The 17,011-nt window shown below is 46.7% G+C and overlaps 2 protein-coding genes across 2 annotated transcripts; both read right to left on the reverse strand.

Annotated features, from left to right (window-relative positions):
• Nucleotides 1-9,138: 9,138 nt before the first annotated feature.
• Nucleotides 9,139-10,248, reverse strand: LOC100277797 (uncharacterized). The gene has a single exon (NM_001151276.1). It carries the CDS (start codon nucleotides 10,222-10,224, stop codon nucleotides 9,250-9,252), a length of 975 nt encoding a protein of 324 aa, NP_001144748.1. The 5' UTR covers nucleotides 10,225-10,248; the 3' UTR covers nucleotides 9,139-9,249.
• Nucleotides 10,249-10,683: 435 nt separating this feature from the next.
• LOC100274483 (dihydrolipoamide acetyl transferase) lies at nucleotides 10,684-15,568 on the reverse strand. Its single transcript, NM_001148842.1, has 6 exons — nucleotides 14,591-15,568; nucleotides 14,321-14,512; nucleotides 14,150-14,237; nucleotides 11,406-11,476; nucleotides 11,235-11,318; nucleotides 10,684-11,123 (listed from the first exon to the last, which is right to left on the reverse strand). The coding sequence occupies exons 1-6, from the start codon at nucleotides 15,422-15,424 to the stop codon at nucleotides 11,019-11,021; spliced, it is 1,374 nt and encodes a 457-aa protein (NP_001142314.1). The 5' UTR covers nucleotides 15,425-15,568; the 3' UTR covers nucleotides 10,684-11,018.
• Between the last annotated feature and the right edge of the window lie 1,443 nt (nucleotides 15,569-17,011).

Raw genomic sequence — 17,011 nt, forward strand, 5'->3', positions numbered from 1 at the left:
CTTCTAAGCATAAGCATTCTTTCCCTTAACATGCTTTTTATTTTCCTTAATAAGGAATTCCTCTTGGCTATCCAAAAGTTCATCCTTCTCATGAATGGCTCCTATCAATTCATTCAATTTTTCCTTTTGTTGCATGTTAAGGTTGGCAAAAACTGTGAGCAAATCATCCTCATCATCACTAGAGCTAGCTTCATCACTAGATGTTATATACTTAGTGGAGGCTCTAGATATTACCTTCTTATTTTTGTCGTCCTTTGCCATAAGGCACTTGTGGCCGACATTGGGGAAGAGAAGACCTTTGTTGACAGTGATGTTGGCGGCGTCCTCGTCGGAGGAGGAGTCGATGGAGCTCTCATCGGAGTTCCATTCCTGACACACGTGGGCATCGTCGCCCTTCTTCTTGTAGTATCTCTTCTTCTCCTTCTTCTTTCCCCTCTTGTCATCGCCCCTGTCACTGTCACTAGACATAGGACATTTAGCGATAAAATGATCAGGCTTACCACACTTGTAGCACACCCTTTTGGAGCGGGATTTGTAGTCCTTCCCCCTCCTTTGCTTGAGGATTTGGCGGAAGCTCTTGATGATGAGCACCATTTCCTCATTGTCAAGCTTGGAGGCGTCGATGGGGAGCCTACTTGATGTAGACTCCTCTTTCTTTTCCTCCGTCGCTTTGAATGCGATGGGTTGCACCTCGGGTGTGGAGGTGCCGCCTTGCTCGATGATTTGTTTAGAGCCTTTGATCATCAACTCAAAGCTCACAAACTTTCCTATAACCTCCTCAGGAGACATTAGCTTGTATCTAGGATCACCACGAATTAATTGAACTTGTGTAGGATTATGAAAAACAAATGATCTTAGAATAACCTTGACCATTTCATGGTCATCCCATTTGGTGCTCCCGAGGTTGCGCACTTGGTTGACCAAGGTCTTGAGCCAGTTGTACATTGCTTGTGGCTCCTCTCCTTGGTTGAGGACGAATCGACCGAGCTCCCCTCGATCGTCTCCCGCTTGGTGATCTTGGTCACCTCATCTCCTTCGTGCGCGGTTTTTAGTATGTCCTAAATTTCTTTGGCACTCTTCAACCCTTGCACCTTATTATACTCCTCTAGACATAGAGAGGCGAGGAGTATAGTAGTTGCTTGGGAATCAAAGTGCTTGATTTGAGTGACCTCGTCCGAATCATAGCCTTTGTCCCCCACCGATGGTACCTGCGCTCCAAACTCAACAATGTCCCATATGCTAGCGTGGAGTGAGGTTAGGTGATGCCTCATTTTATCACTCCACATACAATAATCTTCACCATCAAAAATTGGTGGTTTGCCTAATGGGACAGAAAGTAAAGGAGTGTGTTTGGAAATACGAGGATAGTGTAGGGGGATCTTACTAAACTTCTTGCGCTCATGGCGCTTAGAAGTGACAGACGGCGCGTCGGAGGCGGAGGTGGATGGCGACGAAGAATCGGTCTTGTAGTAGACCACCTTCTTCATCTTCTTTTTCTAGTTGCTGCTCCGATGCGACTTGGTATGTGAAGGGGATCCGTTCATTTTGTTGCCGGACTCCCCCGATGGAGCCTTCCCGTGGCTTGTAGACTTGTCACCACTGTTCACGATCTCCTTCTTAGCGTGATCTCCTGACATCACTTCGAGTGGTTAAACTCTAATGAAGTACCGGGCTCTGATACCAATTGAAAGTCGCCTAGAGGGGGTGAATAGGCGGAATCTGAAATTTACAACTTTAAACACAATCTACAAGTCGGGGTTAGCGTTAGAAATAAGTCCGAGTCCAAAAGAGAGGGTGAAAACAAACCACAAGCAAATGAAGAGAGCGACACAGTGATTTGTTTTACCGAGGTTCGGTTCTTGCAAACCTAGTCCCTGTTGAAGTGGTCATAAAGACCGGATCTCTTTCAACCCTTTCCCTCTCTCAAACGGTCACCTAGACCGAGTGAGCTTTTCTCCTTAATCAAACCGGGTCACTTAGACCCCTACAAGAACCACCACAACTTGGTGTCTCTTGCTATGATTACAAGTGTCTTGAGAACAAGAAAGAGGAAGAAGAAAAGCGATCCAAGCGACAAGAACTCAAATGAACACGAAAATCTCTCTCTCACAAGTCACTAAGTGTTTCGAGCGGTTTTGGACTTTGGAGAGGATTTGATCTCTTGTTTGTGTCTTGGAGTAAAGTCTAGAGCTCTTGTATTGAATGTAATATGCTGGAAACTTAGATGCCTTGAATAGTGGTGGTTGGGGGGTATTTATAGCCCCAACCACCAAAACAGCCGTTGGGGAGGGCTGCTGTCGATGGGCGCACCGGACAGTCTGGTGCGCCACTGGACACTGTCCGGTGTGCCAGCCACGTCACCCAACTGTTAGGGTTCTGACGGTTTCGACCGTTGGAGCTCTGACATCTTGGGGCACCGGACAGTCTAGTGCAGCACCAGACACATACTGTTCACTGTTTGGTGCGCCTTCTGGCGCTGCTCTGACTCTGCGTGAACTATCCGCGCACTGTTCACGTTGCAGGCGACCGTTGGAGTTGACCGTTGCGCTCGATAGCCGCTGCTCCGCTGGCACAGCAGACAGTCCGGTGCCACACTGGACAGTCCGGTGCCACACTGGACAGTCCGGTGAATTATAGCGGAGCGGCGCCTGAGAAACCCGAAGGTGGAGAGTTCAGCCTGTACGGCCCCTAGTGCACCGGACACTGTCCGGTGGCACACCAGACAGTCCGGTGTGCTAGACCGGGGTTCTCTTCGGTTTCTTTTGCTCCTTTGATTTGAACCCTAACTTTGATCTTTTTATTGGTTTGTGTTGAATCTTTGGCACTTGTAGAATGTATAATCTAGAGCAAACTGGTCAGTCCAATTATTTGTGCTGGTCATTTCAACCACCAAAATCATTTAGGAAAAGGTTTGACCCTATTTCCCTTTCAATGAGGTAACATATTTGTACAAATAAATTTGTTTACATATTTACTTGTATCTAAATCTTGAGTTGTATGTACCAGGATGAGCAGCACACTGAGGAGCGGCACAATGAGGATGAGCAGCACAATGAGGAGGTGCAGCACGTGACATGGGACCAGGCCGCGCAACAGCACCAGCCATGGGACCAGTGGGACCACCAGAGAGAGCAGCAACAGGTGTGGGACCAGTGAGGCCAACAGGCCCAACCGGCTGACAACCCTATGGATCATGGCTCAGGAGGCTCTTCAGCGACACACACACGTCGCTCAAGAAAAAGCCACTCAGTAAAGCCTCGTCACGCTATAGAGCGAAAAGCTGATAGGATCTTAATCATGCCTCATGGAGATCGGTGAATGTAATATATTAACTTGTCTCATATAACTATTATGTGTATTGTTAATGTTTGTGTGTAATGCAGGAATTGGGAGGATCTGTCCTTTGACGGCAAGGGACACCACACTCAGGTTAACCTTACGTTGGGTTCTCTTTGTCGCCTTCACTACCCTGGTATAGTGAAGGTGTCAAACGGAGATAGTGTCGATGAGGTGCTCGTTAGTACCTGGGACGAGTACAAGTTAAAAAAGGAACAAAACCACACCGACAGACAGGGACTTGTGTGTCATGACTTTTGGGTATGAATTCTTTATTGTTTTGTTCTGTTTTTTAATGTTGTAATTCTATGACTTATACCATTGTATTTGTATTCTTTATGTTGTAGCTTCGATATCGGATGCCTGATGGAGAGGATTACATGGGGCACGCTGAACGTGTGTTCCAAAACAATGCAAAGAAGCTGGTGAAGGATGCCATATACTATGCGAGAATTCAGGCTACAAACCTGTTTTTTCAAAATCATCCGGAAGAAGCAGGCCCCTTGAACAAAAAGGAAGGGTCCTCAAAGATATATTTGACTAAGGATCAATATCGTGAGGTTAGTATTCAATTTGTTTTACCCTTTTTATTGATTGCTGTGATTGATATAATATGTAACATTGTGTGTGCAGGTGATGGTTCGATGGATGGCGCCCATGCCTGATGCGTACTATGCTTGGTGTCGATATTGGGCTTTCGAAGGCTTCCAGAAAGCGTCAGCGCATCACAGGCAATGTCGAGGAACCAATCCTAACCACAAGTTTGGCAGTGACGACATGCTCCGAAAAGCAAAAAGAATGGTAAGTTTGATCTAGCTATGTCGATCACCAAATAGTACAATTGCTTATGGATGTTTTTGTTTATATAGGAAGCTACATGTGGCCAAAAGCCTAGTGACATTGAGGTCTACGAGGAGGGCCACAAAGGACCAGACCCTAACAACCCTGACTAGCTCTGTAGCCAGACAGCCACAGATCGGCTGGTGAGTTTTGGCCCAAAATTACAAACATTCAAAGTATAGAAATTCCTGCATTTGTAAGGTTGTGAATGATGTATAGGCGACATATGGGGAGGATATGGTTCGGCGCCATGGCCCTGACTTCGACTGGCGACATGAACCGGTGGATCCCTCGGTGGTGTATGCAAGTGGTGGAAAAGCGCATGGACGGTAAGCTCTATCTTATGAAATTACATGGTTGACAGATTCATTGATCATGCAGTAATCACAATTTTTGAATCACTTATAGATGCACACTTCAACAGATTCATTGACTCGTCGTCGGTGAGATCTCAGAGGACAGGTTCGTCTTCCCGTAGCTCGTGCTCTCGTCGACCGAACGAGCAGGAGTTGGAGATTATGATGATGCGTGAGGAGATGAGACAGCAACGAGAATTTATGGAGGCTTGCAATGCACATAACCAAGCGATGTATCAAGTGAGTATACATAATCCGAACTCTAAATTATTATATTTCAATACAACATCTTCAATAGTAACACATATGTTTAACAATTAATGCAGCAACAAGGCATGACACCAAATATTCCACCGCCACCACAATGGAGCCAGTTTGCATCCACACCAGCTACGGTACGTTAATCTTAGCAAATTCGGTTAATAACATTGTCTAACTTAGCAATTCATCTAGTTAGTGTAGTAGCAAAACATGAACCGTATACTTAACTTGTTGAATATTTATTAATAGGGATTAGGGACTCAACAGTTCAACACCCCTCCGACACATATACCTGCATCTGGAGATAGGGTATGTTTGATAACTCTCGATGAATTTGTACACTTGTATACTTGTTGATATTTCCATTTAACATGTTCATATTTGCATTAAACATGTTCATATTTGCTAACTTGCATAAGTTACGCCCGATGAAGCGTGTGGTAGTGGGTCTGATCCCACAGCAGGTACTGGATTTGTTGAGTCCCTCTTCACGGTCCCTCCTCCTGGTGGCGGCAGCGGTCAAAGCTCTAACCATCCAAGTGGTGGTTATCACTAAATATGGTGTTTTGTCGTATTTGTTTCTTAACACGTGTACTCTATATTTTTCATGAATTAAACACTTTAACTTATCTAGTTGTTCCTATTTGAAATGTTTGTGTAAACTATGTTGGTGATGTGTGAATTGATTATCAATGATGTGTTTGTAATGTGTCGATTCTGTATGATGACCTATATATATGTTATGTGTGTTGTTGTGTGCAATTGTGGAGAAATAATGACCATTTGGTACTGTTTTTTTTCAGCAGTATAGGTTAATCCCCGACGGCTTGACCATAGCCGATGGGCCCGTCGGCCCAATAACTCCCGTCGGGCCTACCTGGCCGACGGGAATAATTCGAATAATTCTCGTCAACCAGACAGGGCCAACGGGAGTTACTAGGCCGACTGGCATTAACTGTTAATTCTCGTCGGCCAGTCGTAGCCGACGGGGATAATCTAATTCTCGTCGGCTTGTATGCAGCCGACAGGAATTACTAATTCCCGTCAGCGCCCGATGGGAATTAGCTTATCCCCGACATCTAATTTCCGTCGGCTTAGGGCCGATGGGAATTAACCATATACCGACTGGAATAAGTAATCTCCGTCAGTTTGGTGCTTATTCCCGTTGGTTCTTAGCCGACGAGAATTAATTGGATTCTTGTAGATGCATTCCAAAATGCTCATTTTTCTAGTCACTTATTAAGTAATTACTCATAACACGCAACAAAGGTCGAATTGAGTTCTTTAATTGTTATAGAAAATAAATATATTTTTATTGTTCTTTTTATTTCCTCTTTTGTTCACGGAGCAAGCCAATTAGGCTATTTTCATCTTTGGAAGAGTCATCACTTTCATTGACTTCGTTAAGATATTGTTAGGAATGCTTCTATTAAGTTAACTATTAGTAATAATTCAACTTCAACAGATCTTTTAAATCCATCATTTGTAAAGATGATTTCTAGAGACTGTTAACTTAGTCAACTATTCCTAAAAAATGATTTCAAGACTATAGCTCGCCTACTATCATCACGCCATACAATCACTTGTGTATTTATTAAGGATACGTTTGGTTTGTGGCTAACTATGGCATATTTTGTCTAAGGTTAGTCATTCGAATTGAAAAACTAACCTTAGACAGAAAGGTTAGGTAAAATATGGTAAATTAGGTAGCAAACCAAACAGCCCCTAAGTTCGAGACTACAACTAGCCATGAACTGAATGTTGAGCGTTCGGTAATGTTGAGTGTGTGAACATTACAGTTATCCCAAAACCAAACCCATCATGATGCACGCTCAACATTCAGTTCAAGATTATAACTAGCAATGTCATTTGCCATGAAGGGGCCAAGCTACGCTCTTTGTAAGGGTGCAAATGCACCCCAAAATGCAAAATATATAAAATATACTTAAAATTGTACGATATCTGTAATTTTATAAAAGATATTCTTATGCCCCCCTAAGGTGATTGTACCTACCTCAAAATTGTTTTAGCTTCGCCAATGTTGCCATGTATATTAAGGCCCTATTTACTTATCCTCTAGATTATATAATTTAGCTTAAATAAATTAAGAGACAAATAAACAATAGTAAAAGCTATTAAGTAAATTATATAATCTAGATACTACCTTATTATAATTCATAAGCATGTCATTAGGTTATAATCCTACAAGGAAATAAACTCAGGAGTCATATGACCCATACTTACGCCAACTCCAGCAGACCATGCAAACGGACGTACAAAACATTGTTTTATATTATAGACGATATTGTTTATAGAGTGAAGTTTAAAATAGAGAGTGAGATTGAGAGTGTAATAGGTAGTCTGCTAGAGATAGCTTAAGATGTATTGCATCATGTTCTCTACGCCTAAGCAACTCTAATAGTTCTCCAAACAACTCCATAATCTTAAATTTAAGAAGTGAACAGAAAAATGATTCTCCAATATTTCTCTAAATAGATTTGCTAAATTTAGTTAGTTGCTATCTAATTTCATTTACTCTCCAAGTTTGATAACCCGGTAGGCACTCTATAAACACAATTGACTTTGATTTCTTCATACTCGCGTGCTAATATTTTTCTTCTTTCATGTTTAGTGAGGTAGCCAGGTCTAGCGCGCTCTTTTTATTTCTTTTCTGTACAGTGAGATAGTCAAGTCCCACGCGTGTGACACAAGTTTTCCTTCACATTCGACCACCGTCACCCTATAGGTCATGCCGCCAAACCTGCTCCTCCACATGTCGCGTCGGCCGGCCTTCTCTACCTTCGGCGTCCTCTGCTCTCGACCCCGCCGCCAGCCAAGTCCGACGGTGCCAAAACTATATTCGAACTGCTCGGTAAATATTAGGAACTATTAGAAACTAAAGTTATTTTTTACTTCCAATAGCTCTCTTTAGCAACTTGCTAATCATAAGTTTAGGAAGCTTTTTTTAAGAACTCTTGAGCCATCCTATAGAACACATGCATAGTCGGATATGTATTTGGTTGATATTTGCTAGTAGTTATTTAGAAAGTGTTAAAAACACGACCAAATCGCACGAATACACACGATAAGACCAAAAAAAACAGAGCCGAAAGAAACCAGGCACACCATTCTGAATCTGATGGGTTCTGAATTCTGATGCAGGGAAAACGAAAAACTTTTGCCTTTAATTTCACAACGGTGTAACAGAAACCACTACACGTATCCGTTCAATTATTATTACTGATCTATTTGCTGATTACCTGCACTACACGATGCGGAAGGCATCAACCATCACGAGGAGGATAGCATGTTGTAGGCGAGAGGCGCCTCGCTCTCGTTCGAGTGCACCGACGACGAGCCGCCGTCGTCATCCGACTCCGGCGCGGCGAGGTCCTCCCCGAGCACCGTGGTGTCTCCGAATCGCACCCGGCGGGCGGCGCTGCTGGCGGTGGGGGACCCGGAGGCGGGCGACCCGCCGCCGTTGGCGTGCCTCGTGCTGCGCGCGCTCTTGAGGCTCTTGCTGCCCGGCACGGGCGCCGCTGCCAAGGCGGCGCCCGCCGCCCTCGACGACGACGGCCGCCGCTCCACCACGTTGGCCACCGCTGGAGCCGCCGCCGCCGCGTCCGCCGAGCGGCAGCAGCGGTACGCGCACGTGGCGATCCAGAACGCCCACGGCAGCGCGACGAGCGCCAGCCCGGCGGCCGGCAGCCACTGCGGCACCTCGGACGGCGGCAGCGTCACGTAGAGCGCCAGGCACCCGCCGCCGGCCAGCACGGCGAGGAGCAGGACCACGACCACCACCCACACGCACGCGCTGCCCGCCGGCCGCGCCTGCTCCGGCCGCTGCCTCTGCGGCGGTCCCATCGATCCTCTCGATCGGGACCAATGATCAAATAGAGATCACCACCGCTCAGATCACAGGGAATAATGACAAGAGCCTGATCATGAACTGCGCGCGCGACCAGGGACGCTGTTTCATCCAAGATCAGATGATCACCGGACAATCGATTTTGTGTCTACTGTCCTTTGGATGCAGATGTTCACAAAAAAAAAGGCAAATAAAAAAATGGTTACCCAAAAAAATTTGATCTTTGTTGGCGTCGTTGTTTTTGTGAACATGTATGTGAGGATGTTGGAAATGTAACTGAAAACTAGGGAGCGGCATTTGAGGATACACCCTATAAATAGCATATCGGTGCATTTCAAGGAATATGAATTGTTAATTTCCAAAGGAATAAGTTGTTGATTTCAACATTAAAAAAATAAGCACTAATGCTAGATTTACATTATTAATGTACAAATTGCAGCCTCGCACTGCACGATCCACATGTAGTCACAGAAACTATAGAAACAAATAGTAAAAATTAGTGTGTAGGTAGATAACGTCCGTGCACATGATTATGAACGATTGTGCACAAGTACATCCACAGATTTAGCATGGCAGCCTTAAATTTGATCAACTCAGCCTAAGCAAGCTGTAAAGCTCCTTCATGTACACGCTCTCCTTGTCCTTCGTCCTCCTCTTCTTGGAGAAGAGCACGCCATTAACGAGCGGAACAACCAGCGGCACGATGGGCTTCTGCTTCTGCGCCTTCCTCCTCGCTGGCGCCACCGCCCAGCCGCCGCCGGAGCCGGAGCCGGACACAAGCGCCTGCGCCTCCCTGTCGGCCTGCTCGCCCACGCCCAGCCTCAGCAGGTGGCCCAGCTGCGGCCTGCTGGTGGGGGCGCGGCGCGGGCGCTCGGCCGAGACCGCCAGCGCCATGTCGCGGCCGATGCTGGCGCGCGCCGCCGCCGCGTTGTCCGCCTCCATGTGCGCCACCTTGGAGAGCGCGCGGTGGAGCTTCGCGTTCAGGGTCGCCATGGACAGCTCCATCTCGGCCAGCCTCCTCTTGAGCCGCGCCACCTCCTGCCTCGTCCTGGCCGCCTCGTCCTCCAGCCTCCTGATGGCGCTAATCACGACGAGGTCGGCTGCCTTGCGCTCTTGCTCGTCGTCGTCGCCGTCGTCGTTGGCCAGCGAAGGCGACGACGCGAAGAACGGCGGCGAGGAGGGGACCAGGTACATCGGCACGTCTTCTGCAACCGGCGGCCTTGGCACGGGCACCGGCGGTAGGCTTGGAGCAGCAGGCTTGCTGCTGCAACTACTGTGCTCTTCCTTGGCATTGCAGGTGACATTGACAACACTTGGCTTGGAGTTGCTGTGGCTTTCCATGACGCCGTCGCTCCGGTTAGGCAGCTTCACGTCAGAGGCGGCAATGGCGACAGCATTCACCCTGGAGTTGAACTCCTTGCCAACACGACAGCCGCCATGCGCACCACCGTTTGCCCTCAACTGGGCTTCCCTGACAAGGATGCGCTCTCCGAACACAGCGACCGCCTCCTTGACGGACCGGAAGGCACGGGAGGTGTCGACCTCTCCACGGTCCGACGCCATGCCGCTGCTGCTGAAGGCCACGACAGAGGCGGCAAGAACAAGAGCTGCTGGAGGGGTTTTATTATTGTGGCTTGCTTCGCTTCCACTACAATGGCGGACAGGATATCAGGATGGCCCATTCCAGCAAGCAAGACGCAGGACATGCCACCTAATAGGATCCTTCAAGTAGAGAAGACGAAGAGTACAACGAGCTGAAACAGGAATGCTTTCTGCGGAAAAAATGGAGGACGCGATCTTGAGCTGTCCCAGGAATGTACAACAGGCCAGGATATCCGATACTCTACAGCCTTGGCATCATGGGAGTGGTTGGGACGAATCATGGTCCGTCTCCTTCACATGTAAAACAAACAGATGTGTGGCCCGTTTTTTACAGATCTCCCTGAAGATTTCACGTTGACACACTTGCAAGGGCATCAACCGTATTTCTGTTTGACAGGCATGTGAAATCAACCACAGGGTGGTACAAGTACAAGGTGCATTTCATTCCTTGTACCCAAGGTCATGGTACATTGTTAAGCTAAACAAAATCAAATGTCCATGAAAACTCAGGTAAAATGATGAATACACACATCCTTACCCACCTATCTGAATGAAGAAGAAAGATAAAAGAAAAGAATTTATTGAAAAACAAACCAATGATGGTAAGATAACCAACCAGCAGGTAAAGTTACCTGATGCTGACATTGATGATAGCTTAAATCAACTAATTCACATTAAGACATACTACAAATCTACTATGGGTGAGAAGCACCCAATTGTGATTGGCTCAAGGAAAAACAATCACTCAGGAACTTTTAAAATGTAAGATCCTTGGGATCCTCAATTATCTTAGCAAGTGTTTGCAGAAAAGCGGCAAGGTCAGCTCCATAAATAACCCGATGATCAGCGGTAACATTTACCTACATGTATTGATCAGGTGAATGAAATTATCAAATCAAGCAAAAAGAAAAATCATCAAGCGAAAATAGTTGGTGCGAAGGGACGTGTTCCACCAGGCACAACAAACTTACCTGCATTTGGCTCTTGATCCCGATTCTACCGTCTTTTGTACCAACAACTGTCGGTTCTGATGCACCGACGGCCATGATTGCGCCCTGTTTTCAGTAACCCGGATATTTCAGTAGGGTATGCAGAATTGCATTAAAATAGAAATGGAGAATAAAATAAATTGTCCATCTTACAGTTCCAGGTGGCAGTATTGCATCGAACCTATCAACTCCAAACATACCAAGATTCGAAAGAGTAAAGGTGCCTGCAAAATGAACATGAGCTGTTCTTAGCATACACAAATAACATGGTCACCATATTATGCATGTTTCATGTGGTTACCGCCAAGAGGCTGTTTTTTTCTCGAATACGCAGGAGAGCTGCGTACCATTTGTATTAAGAAGAAGAAAGGTGTAAAGAATCCCCACCACACACCCAACCCACTCAAAACATGCTGCTGAACACCTAGAACAGGCAGCAGACCCTCACACACACGCCACACCCACTCTAACCCAGGGGTCCTAGGGGTTCTGGTGCCTGGAGGAAGGTGATGCCCTTAGCTCCGGCTAAAGACCACCAGAAGGGCTCCTCTTTAGCAGCCCTCAACACAACACCAACATCCGGAGAAACTCTTTGGAAGACACAAGCATTCCTGTGTTTCCACACGGACCAAGCTCCCAAAATTACTAAAGAATTGAAACCTTTTCTGGTCATCTCTTCTAATCTGGCTGTCAAGGACAAGTAGATACCCAATGATGTTTTATGGGTCAGTAAATTAGTTGTGTTCCATGCCATTTTTAGTTCATTTCGTCACCTAAATTAATTACATGGAACATTAATTTTAGTTCATGTTAGCAAGTTTCGTGTTGACCCAACAAACAAATAAAAAAAAATATTGCATCCTAACCATAGCACTAGAAAATCAACAAAAATAGCACTAGATATTAGATGATGTAGGAACTTAATCAATTTGTCAAAATTTTAGCTAAGAAAATGTGAGACAACACAGGACTAAACTAAAACATCAATACATGTCAAAGGAATAGGACGTGAATCAAATGTATAACTCCTTATCCTTATTTCATGTTTTTAATTTCAGAAATTCAAACATGGTATTTTTATCAGGAAAGTAATTCAAAAAGGAATGGTATTTTCATGATTTTGGTTTTAAAGTTTGATTTTATTTCTGTCTAATTAAGGGGGTGCACTGGCTTTTTAAGTTCTCATTTTGCTTGAGTGGGGTTTGTGTTGTATTTGTATGGGTTTGAAACCCCTTTTTCTTCTTAATACAATGATATGCTGCTCTCCTGTGTGGTCGAGAAAAATTGACATGCTGGATATTCCATTTACGCAAAAGAGTGCACAGAAGAAAAAGCATTATACTCCATAAAAGTATTGGCAAACAATAAAGTGCATCACAATTTATTTATTTCATGGAAAGAGTAAATTCTGCTAAATATAACAGCCATATATATATAATTTCTGGAAGCAAACCATGGCATTATCTGTACACATCTGACATCTCCCAATGAAAATGCAAACAAGACACTACAGCAAAGACACAAGGATTTTCATGTGAACCTCTGGAGCAAGGTGTTGGGATTTTAAACTAGAAACAAAACAAGGAAACACAGTTACACATATCTATATAGGTTTAAATGCTCCAAAAAAAAATTGTCCATTTGTTAAAGCTAATACAAACCATTTCAGTATTTATGTGGTCTACCTCTACCCTCCATATTCATAATAACAACTAAATATTTACTCCAGAAAGTTCTGGTCTCCTGTGAAGAGGCTCACTCCAAGCCAGGAACATTAGATAAAAGAAAATTTGAAAAAATCATAGCAAACTATCAGTCTATACTCCAAAACCTTGAAGGCACAATGCCAAAAAAAAGTACTAAAATGCATGTTGCTGGGCCTGTTTAAAAATCTTGTGCAAACTAACAATTAATTTGATGCTATCTTAGTTTTCTTAACTTTACAAGTGAGATGGCATGTCTCGTTGCATAACTGCCCTCCACAAAAGATACTTCTAGTATGGAGCATGTGTTGATAGCAGCATATTACTATCATATTCATAGAACTGAAGTTAACTTATTATTATTTGGCCAAACTCCTAGATTATATTATCAGAAGGCCACATCCAAGAAAAGCACAGAAGTCACAGCTAGGAGAAACACTTCTAGCCTTGTAAGACTCTTAACAAAATTGTGATTGAATTAGGAGAAGAGATTGATTAGACTAGAAGCATAAAGAAAACTTTGAACATTCCTAACAAATTATCTAAAATCAGACCATGTAATGGATATCATAGGACTTACATGATAGGGAAATTATAATTATAATAAACAGCAACATCCTTAACGTCAATACCAATCACCATGTTCTGTTCTATATGTTTGCCAGGAACAAAATATTGTCCAATTAAGAAACTTATAACAACATGCATATACAAACATATTCAGGTAGTCATAAGCAATTTGTAGCAGGCAATCCCTTTCCTCTCCACATGAAGAGAATTGCACTCATATAAAGTAATGATGTAAAATATTCCAAGACAGCTCCAAATCTCCAATTCAATGTTTTATACGAAAAAGCTTAAGAATCAGGTTGACCTACTACAGAAGGGAACTACACCTCTATACAGGTCTGAAGTAAGTTAAATGAAACGAAACTGTATTTAGTGTTACTACAGATAATGAAGGGTTTCATATGTATCCTGGTAATTGTACGATTTGTCAGGGTACCATACCTGATGAGTCACAAAACATACAAACACAGAGGATTGCACCATTTTTTGACCTTATACCTAACATAGCTAGGTTAAACGGTATCAAAGAAATATGTAGCATCGACCACATCTTACTCAGAGTATTAGAAAAGGTATGCAAGAATGTGCTGCATATTCAGATTTGTGTATGAGGCAAAGAAATACCAGAGTTGTACTCATGGGGCTGCAGCTGCTTTGCTCGCGCCTTATCAACCAACTCCTTCCATTTCCTTGACAATGAATAAATGTCAAGCTGCATAAACCACCAGGTAACCATTTATTTTTAAAAAAAATTATCAAAAATCAGCATTCATCGTGCATGGTAAAGTGTTTGACCTTATCAGCATCTTGAAGAACCGGTGTAATCAACCCACCATCTATGGCCACTGCCACAGCAATGTTTATACTTTTGTTGTATGTGAAGCTCTTTCCATCCCTGCAGCTGCAGTTCACCACAGGATGCTGAACCAGAGCCATTGCCGTCGCCTTAGCCAACAGTGCTGTCATTGTAACCCCCTTTGACTTAATCTGCAAAAAAGGATTACCCATTTATCCAATCATCAAATTCATAAAACATTGGTCCTAAAGATTGTGAAAAGATCTCACTTTTTTGTAGAGCTGATCGAGGGCATCAGTCGTGATGGTGTACCCAACCCTGAAGGTCGGGACAGCAAGACTCTCCACCATGTTCTTGCTGACAGCACCCTGCATTGTCGTGAATGGTACTGTCGACCCCAATGGCACATCCGGCCGTGCAGCAGTCACTGGTGCGGCCTTCTTGGGCGCAGCAAGGGCAGCCTCGACATCCTTGGCTACAATTCGCCCGCCGGGGCCTGACCCCGTGACAGAGAAAAGATCAACGCCGAGGTCCTTGGCGAGCTTCTTGGCGTAGGGTGAAGCAACAACACGTCCCCCGCCTTGTGTTGCTGGCGAAGGTAGCGCGGGAGCAGAGACTGCCACCGGCGCCGAGGGAGGAGGTGGCGGCGGCGAAGGGGATGCTTCTTGAGCAGTTTCTTGCGGAGGCGGAGGCGAGGGGGAGCTGGAGGAGAAGGAGGCCGCCTGTGACTGCGCGACCGGGATCTCCTCCTCGGACTCGGCAAGCAGCGCGATGGCGGAGCCGACGGGCGCTGACTCGCCCGCGGGCACGAGGACGGCGGCGAGGAAGCCGTCGTGGAAGGTCTCGACGTCCATGTCAGCCTTGTCGGACTCGACGACGACGACGGGGTCGCCCTTGGAGAGGCGGTCGCCCTCGGCGGCCGTCCAGGAGACAATCTTGCCCTCGGTCATGGTGGAGCTGAGCGCCGGCATGAAGATCTCCCGGATCTTGGCCTCGACCCGGCATCGGCGGCGGGACGAACAGGGCACCGGCGCGCCCGCGCGGCGGCGGAGAGCGGATGCCGAGGGTAGAAGCGTGGACTGGAGGTGGAGGAGGCCGGCCATTGCGGGGCGGCGGGGTAGGGGAGGTAGAGGAAGGGAAAGGGAGCGTGGAGGGGAAGATTTGAGATGGTGGTGACTACTCGCTTGCTGCTGCTGCTTTCGCAGCACGAGGAGAGCGCTGCCTTGGGAGTATCGGAGGCGCGGCGGATTAGCCGAGGACGACGAGGGGTGAAAAGGTTTGGGCTCGTCGCTCTTGCTGCTTTGGCGATTGCTCCAACGAGTTTGCGCCGACACGTCATTCACCGACCCTACCACGTCCTCTCTCTCAACCTGCCAGCCATATTAATAAACACACACTCATTATTAACCTTGTATTCACAAAGTGCATCTAGGCCTAAATGGTTTTTGGTGAATTGAATAATCTCTACTACTCTATATGTTGATATGGAGGGCGTCCACAGGCACCACGGCTCCGCCCTCGCCCCCCCCCCCCAATCTCGCAGCGGCGCCCGCCCCCGACATCCTCGCCTCCGTCTCCGCCTCGCTCTCCGCCTCCACCTCGCTCTCCATGAATGGAGGGCGCCATTCAGGGATCCTCCGCGTCCGCCTCCGCCATCCTCAGGCTCGCCCCGCTCAAACTCGATGAAAGGCGCCATTCCATGCCCTCGCCCCTCGCCGGCAATCCAGGGCTGTCGTGCCCCCATCCTCGCCCCGCCCCACTGCCTTCCTACGAGAGACAAACGGAGTAAAGGCACGCGCGGGGTCGGCAAACGCGGCGCGCTCCCCTCCTCAGTCCCTATCCACCGGTGCGGCATGGAGCCCAAGCTATCTTCGATCGGCGTTCGCGACCTGCCGTGTTGTCTTCCCCACCCCCGTCCTCGTCGTCGACCTCCGCCGTGTCGTCATCCCCACCCCCGTCCTCGTCGTCCCGCTCGACGCCCGCCGTGACCTCCGTCGCGTCATCATCCCCACCCCCGTGCCATCGACCCGTGTCGTCATCCCCCCCCTTGCGATAGGATCTAGGAGCAGCAAGGCACCACTGGAGTCGGCCTCAACCACCTACCCGCTCTCCTCTAAGCCGACCTCGAAGTTGGGGGTGACGGCGTTGTTCCACGGTGTCACCCTGAAGCTGACGCGGAGGAAGCGGCTCGGGGTCGCAAGGTCCAGGGGAAGGCGTTGTCGTTGGGGGTAGACGAAATGCCCTGGGCGATCGCCAGCCTATCGCCCCCCGCGTCGTCGACCTCCACAACGGCGCGTCTGCACCTTGCAGGGAGCTCGAGTCGTCATCGGCACCGGTGAGTCCTCCCATCCCCGTCCCCATCCCCATCCTCCCTCCACGCACGCACCTGCACACCAACTCCACGTCGTTTGTTCCATTTGCAAGTTCTTGAAAGCTGCTGCAGAGGTTGCGAAAACTTCTACAAAGAAAAGAAAACGACTGAATCAAGACATCCATCCCAACTTATGGCGATGACTAATTCCTCCTTGGTATTGCATCTCTATGTGCCTCTGCAACTTATCGCTATCCATTTCCTTTTTCCCAATAAAAACTGCTCTTACACGACGGCATTTGAGGTCAGCTTTTTTGGTTGCTCATTTAGCGATGCTAGGTTCCCTATCGACTTCCTGTCTTAGTTAGTGGCTTTGGTC

The sequence above is a fragment of the Zea mays genome, chromosome 10 (assembly GCF_902167145.1).
Source record: "Zea mays cultivar B73 chromosome 10, Zm-B73-REFERENCE-NAM-5.0, whole genome shotgun sequence".
Taxonomy (NCBI): Eukaryota; Viridiplantae; Streptophyta; class Magnoliopsida; order Poales; family Poaceae; genus Zea; species Zea mays.

Bases quoted from the DNA above. Each gene is read 5' to 3' on its own strand.
- LOC100277797 (NM_001151276.1), bottom strand. From the start codon at position 10,224: ATGGCGTCGGACCGTGGAGAGGTCGACACCTCCCGTGCCTTCCGGTCC.
- LOC100274483 (NM_001148842.1), bottom strand. From the start codon at position 15,424: ATGGCCGGCCTCCTCCACCTCCAGTCCACGCTTCTACCCTCGGCATCC. The intron at 14,513-14,590 runs GTGAGATCTTTT...CCTTTTTTGCAG, and splicing joins TCGATCAGCTCTACAAAAAA to ATTAAGTCAAAGGGGGTTAC. The intron at 11,477-14,149 runs GTATTTCTTTGC...TTCATTTTGCAG, and splicing joins GCCCCATGAGTACAACTCTG to GCACCTTTACTCTTTCGAAT.